The sequence below is a fragment of the Alosa alosa genome, chromosome 6, assembly GCF_017589495.1.
Source record: "Alosa alosa isolate M-15738 ecotype Scorff River chromosome 6, AALO_Geno_1.1, whole genome shotgun sequence".
Taxonomy (NCBI): domain Eukaryota; kingdom Metazoa; phylum Chordata; class Actinopteri; order Clupeiformes; family Clupeidae; genus Alosa; species Alosa alosa.
Genome location: NC_063194.1, coordinates 3,079,592 through 3,085,815, shown reverse-complemented (window position 1 = coordinate 3,085,815; position 6,224 = coordinate 3,079,592). Strand labels below are relative to the sequence as shown.

Genomic DNA, 6,224 nt, shown 5'->3' with positions numbered 1-6,224 from the left:
AGAATAAGCAGCATGCAGAGGGAAAACTTCTGGGCAAACAACATCCACTGCGGAAAATGTGAGTATCCTGGAACAAGCTTTTTATATATTTGGCCATTTGTTTGAGCTTGAGTATCGACTAAGACATTATGCTTACAATACCCACATAACTTTACACAACAACTATTTTACACTAGACTCACACAGCTAACTTTCAGGCTGTTGCAGACAAAAAGGGCCAAGGCACCAATTGTTTGTGGCAACCATATTTGTTCAATAACTGTCATCTGTTCCAGGGTCTATGTCGCGGGAATAGTTGTGCTGGTGTTCTCTCTGGCAGTGGAGGCCAGAGTTGGGTATGTTTTCCAACAACTGCCCTCAATCCACATAGAATGCACTCTACTCTTGTCAGCTCCACAGAGTTAGAAGTTTAAAACTTTATTTTTGTTTATCCTCCTCAGTGATTCTAGTGAATCCGACTTATGCACAGAGACAAAGGAATGTCTTCTGTATAACCTCACCTGCACAGGTGAGGAGTATGAGGTAAGTCATTTGCCACATGTCACGCTCCAATTCCAGATACGATTCCAGATGAATCCTGTGTGGATGCAGCTTGCTCGGCGAACAGGAGGAATGACCCATTGTGTTTCAGGTGCGCCACTACGAGACCACTAAATGGGTGTCTGCTGATGTGGAATCCGTCTTTATGGAAGTGGCCATGAACAGAGCTTTCTGGAAACTCTTCAAATACATCCAGGGGGAGAATAATGCTGGTGAGATCCTGTGTGTGCGTGTGTGTGTATGTCTCTCTCTCTCTCTCTCTCTCTCTCTCTCTTTATATATATATATATATATATATATATATATATATATATATATATATATATATATATATATATATATATATATTTGTTTGTGTGTGTGTGTGTGTGTGTGCGCCAGATTGGAACTGAACAGGACAATGTAAAACACACAGAGGACAGAGCTGTGATGAAGTTAATCATTGCATCTGTGCAAACTGGTTTGCAAGGTGCAGCTTACGCCACATTGTTTTCGTTCCACAGGCATGAAGATTGACATGACTGCGCCCGTTGTCATCAAAACCAAGGACAGCACAAACATATGGAAGTCGTCAACCTACACCGTCAGTTTCCTCCTGCCCTCGACTTTCCAACACAGCCAGAGTCCTCCCTTCCCCACTGATAGTAGTGTAAGTTTGCACAGACATGACATGAGACATAGTCTGATAAACAAATTGAACAGCGGATGTAACAACAATGATTTTTTTTTTTTCAATTTCAATTTAATTGTACTTATAGAGCGCCAAAATATTACACATGTCTCATGGCGCTTTACAGAGTGTTAGACAATCAGAAAAAAAAAAGAAAAGAAAAGAAGGCCCATGGGTAACAGGGGCCAGGAAAAACCCTAGAATTGGAGATACATATAGGAAGAAACCTCGAGCAGATCCATGACTCATCTGCCTAGGGTCAGAGACAGGAAGGTCTGTATACATGACAAATGCATATGATAGTCAGGTGTAGAGAATACCACATGGTGTAAAGCAGAGGTGGAAAGTAACGAAATACATTTACTCACGTTACTGTATTGAGTAGTTTTTCTGTGTATTTTGTATTTTTTAAGTAGTTTATAAAATCGGTATTTTAAATTTTACTTGATTACATTTTGAGCGAAGTATTGTCCTTCGCTACATCAAAAATCCCATCCGTTACTTGAGTAAACAAAAAAAGTTAAGACTAACGAAAACAGAAAGGGAGAGAAAAGTAATCCCGCCCTAAACCACTAGCCTAGTGATAATGATCAGCATGTAGCCTACAACAGGACATGAATCAAGCTGGCGCCATGCAGTCTTTCTGAAAGTGATGGGAGATGGAGCTGGAGCTGGATCACAAAATGCATCAGATTACATGTGTAGTCTAACCTATGAAAGTGTATTTTCCGCTATTTCAATGGGTTGTCTCAGTTCGTTTTAGCACTAATGATAGCGGAGATATTCAAGCAAACACCATGGGATTTCGTGTTTTGACGTTTGTGCTCACCTTTCTTTGGAAAGAAGTTTATTAGCAGTTGTTTCCCCTCGTTTTGATGTCTCTCTTTTTAATAACCTGACTTGGCTTGGAGAAAAACATTGCACCAGCAGCACAACAATTAGCGGTCCACTACTAGCGATGCTCAACTAAATAAACAAAAGATAGACTACCTTATGAATGTGAAGGCGGACTAAACCATTTAGCTCTTTAGCAAGGGAGAGTGAGAGTGACCTTAGACAGTTTTCACTGTTTTGTATACAAAATCCAGTCAGTCAAACTTTAAATTTCGTCTGACATTCATTTTGACATTTAATTTTGAAGTTAAAATATTCAGGTAAAATAAATATATGGTGGACATATAGTCATATATATTTTCAGTAATTAACTTAAACTTCCAGTGAGTCTATTCAAATTTTCACCACACATTATATTAACACACATATAAAAAATCCAAAACATAAGAGTTATGTGTATTAAAGTGGAATGACACAGGAAAAAAGTATTGAACGTGCCTACTGAAATTTCTTCAATACTTTGTGGAAAAGCCTTTAGACAGCTTCAAGACATTTCCTGTATGACAAAAGGTATTAGTCACAGTATCAGGTGTGATTTTGGTCCATTGTTCTAAACAGATTCCAGGGGTCCCTCTTGTGAATCCTGATATTTAGTTACTTCCAGAACTGTTCAATTGAATTTAATTGAATTGGCTGCCTTCAAGTCTTTCTGGAGCTTTCTCCGAGTGGTCCTTGGCTCTTGGAATTGACTATCCTTCTGACTCCCTGGTCAGAAATATTGCGTGGCCGGTTGATGATGCAGTGATGTTTCTTCCACTTGCAGATAATGGCTCCCATGCTGCTTACTGAAGATTCTGAAGTTTTGAAATGCATCTGTAACCAGTTTCATTGATATGTTTTGCAACAATAAGGTTGCAAAGGTCTTGGGAGAGCTTTTTGCTTTTATCCATCATGAAATGTTTCTTGTGTGACACCTTGGTAATGAAAAACCTTTTTATAGCCCATCAATATGTAGGCTACTAACCAAGCTTATATTAATTTGCACAGATAGAAAGGATAACTACTCTAACTACTTACAGATTCCAGCTCGTTCCTTCCCTTTCCTTGCCTTAGTGCTTTTTCTTAGCTTGTTCAATACTTTTTCCCTGTGTTATTCCACTTCATTACACATGACTACTTATGGAGTTGTTTGGATTTTTTATGTGTGGATTACCTGAATTATTAATGCCTGGTGAAAATGTTGTGCCCCCTGTATTCCACTTTTCAAGGGCCCTCTCCTCCATTGGGGCCCTATACTTCCCACTCTCCCCCCTAGTTCGACGCCCCTTTAATCTGCTGAACCTTCTGCTCATTTCCAAATATAAAAAACTCTCTGCAACTCAACATTAGCCTGCCTGCCTCAGCTGCCTGTGAGGGGCTTTTCAGTTGTGCTGGATTACTGTTCATTGCAAAGCGACGCAAGGATGAGTGCAACTAACTTTGAAAATCAACTACTGCTCAAACTTAAAGGAGAACTCCGGTGATTTTTCACATAGATCTCCATTTCTCAACGTCACCGAGTACTGTCGGTATGAACAAAACTGAAACAATCGGTTTTACCTAGCTCGAGTTGCTGCAGCTACAGCGCTACACACTAGGAGCATGAACATGGCTGCCTTAGCTGCTGGCTGCAGCAACTCGAGCTAGGACCAAAGTCCTTTTCAGGCAAGTACCTCCACTCCACTCGGCGGCCATATTGCAAAACTTTTTGGGCACTTATCGTGCATCTATTTCGGCAGAAATGCCACCAATCTTGCTCCAGCAGCGAGATCACAACAGATGATTGGCACGATGGCACTCAATGTATTTTACAACACACCACATGATTGGCTCAATGTATTCACATGTCAACGTTTTGCTGCGGAAGGGTTGTGATATTTTGTATACAACTGACTAACCCCATGCAACTGGTTGTTCTGGTACCCCCCCCCTATAAAAAAAGTAACTAAGTAACTTTTACTTAAAGTACATTTTAAATGAACTACTTTTTACTTTTACTTAAGTACATTTTCAGATCGGTATTTTAACTTGTACTTGAGTAATATTTCATCAAGGAATTGGTACTTTTACTTGAGTACAATATTTTCGTACTTTTTCCACCTCTGGTGTAAAGCCACCTGAGGTGAAAGTTACAAGAGGTGGGATGATTACATATCCGGTATGATAATGCATTAATCCTAATTTAGTGTCAGAAAGTTCAATAGTCCAGCGTTGGAATTGTCCAGGGGGTTTTCTAACGAGGCTCTCATTTGTTCATGGATTTGGATTTAATGTGAATAATGTCTTTGCTCTTAGGTGTACTTCAGTGTGATGCCAGACATGAAGGTGTATGTGAAAAGCTATGGGGGCTGGTTGATTGGTCTCACCTCAAGAATGAAATCACGCAGCCTGAGGGAGTCACTGGATGCTGTTGATGCGTCCTACACCAAGGGTTACCACTACGACGTTGGCTATGACAGGTGAGGATGAAACTATTTCATTAGAGAGTGTCAGGCTTGTATGTTTCAGGATTAAGAATTGAAAAAAATATTTTCTATGTGTGTTTGTCTGTGTGTGTGTGTGTGTGTGTGTGTGTTCCAGCCCTATGAAGATGACAAACAGGCACAACGATGTGTGGTACTTAGTGGAGGGAGAGCCTGTGTGTCCAGCAGCTGCTGAATGAGAACTCTCACTAGAGGGAGCTGTCACCGATGAGGAGGAGGGAGTTCTGTCCACATTACATCAGCATCAGCTAACTACTTGATTTTGCAGGGACCATTAATTGTGCCATGTTTCTCCTATTGAGCAGAGGGAATAATATGACTCTCTGTGCTAGTCCTGTTTTAGGACGTCGTTTTGTAAAATGTATTTTGATAGTCTATCCATATCTTGATCTTTACCACTACAACGCACCATTGCATTTATTGTGTTGGGAACTAAATAAAGTTGTCATTGTTTCTCAAGCCGTATATGTGTGCTAAAGGAATCATTCACATTCACATGGGTTTTTTCACAGTGAGTGGCAAAAGTGTCAGGTCTGAGAGCAAGTTCATAGGAAGGTCATTGCATAGTTTATCCATTACCTGTAGGGGGCACTGTTCATCTTGAGAGCATAAACTGCATGAATGTATTCATAGGCCAGACAAGAGAAGTAAGAAAACTATAAATCATACACACATTCACATTAACTACACATACAAATGTGAATACATAGCTACACAAGACCAATACATTTACAAAGGTGTTATTATTCTGGTCTATGATTTCTTGACCAACTACCAAAAAGAGTTTAGACTCTTATCTGAGTTAAGAATCCCATACATGTTGTAGACTTTTATTGGCTAACACTAATCATTGTATTCAATAGAGTTTATTTTATCTGGGGCAATACTTAGTGTCCATGATGTTCATTCAGTCGCTACATGGCTTGGTAAGATAACCAATCACCCTTGGACTGGTTTATCTCTTTTGACGTCAACTCGCACATAATTGAGGCTGTAGATTGTCAATTAGGAGGTTGTTATATGATCTGTTTGATGGAGGCTGATTTTTTTATAAATTTGAATGAATGATCTAGTTCCAAACAGATTTCTTTGGATGTGCTGACTAGACACTAGTGACGTACAGAGAGGCTATAAAAGCAAAACTGTGTAAAATAATAAAAACATGAAATAAACCACAACAGAAACACACAACCAGAATTGTTTATGAGACAGAATTTGGATAGTGATTAAATATTTTAAAGGTTGAAATTGTATTGTGTTTTAAGTCATGATTTGAGAGCCAAAATACAGGGAATGGACTTACTGTAATGACCTCTTCTAAGTTCTAAGACTGCTCCAGACAAATCTTACCAATGAACGACATACGAAAGACATTCATGGCAAAGTACCTTTCGGGAAATATGTGACAATGTTAAGGTAGAGCTTAAGGTAGAGGTTACAAACTTGGGAAACCAGCCCCAGTTCTATTGGAATATCCAATGACATGTGATGGGCCTGATAACTATTATGGTGACAAACATTTCACAACATGTTCACAACATTTTACATGTCCCTGTGACAGACGGTGTCAAAGCTGGCGATGAGCTGGTCTATCCAGTGCTTTTCCACAAAATATGTCAGATACCAGATTCCAATTGTGGGTTGTTGTGTTTTTTGTT

General features: G+C 39.5%; 1 protein-coding gene across 1 annotated transcript; it reads left to right on the top strand.

Annotated features, from left to right (window-relative positions):
• Positions 1–5,031, top strand: soul5 (heme-binding protein soul5). The gene is made up of 7 exons (XM_048245900.1): positions 1–58; positions 276–335; positions 441–522; positions 632–752; positions 1,044–1,189; positions 4,379–4,542; positions 4,664–5,031. Coding segments are annotated over exons 1-7 (657 nt in total). The 5' UTR covers positions 1–56; the 3' UTR covers positions 4,746–5,031.
• The last annotated feature ends 1,193 nt before the right edge of the window (positions 5,032–6,224 follow it).

Bases quoted from the DNA above. Each gene is read 5' to 3' on its own strand.
- soul5 (XM_048245900.1), top strand. The intron at 336-440 runs GTATGTTTTCCA...TATCCTCCTCAG, and splicing joins GCAGTGGAGGCCAGAGTTGG to TGATTCTAGTGAATCCGACT. The intron at 753-1,043 runs GTGAGATCCTGT...TTCGTTCCACAG, and splicing joins CCAGGGGGAGAATAATGCTG to GCATGAAGATTGACATGACT.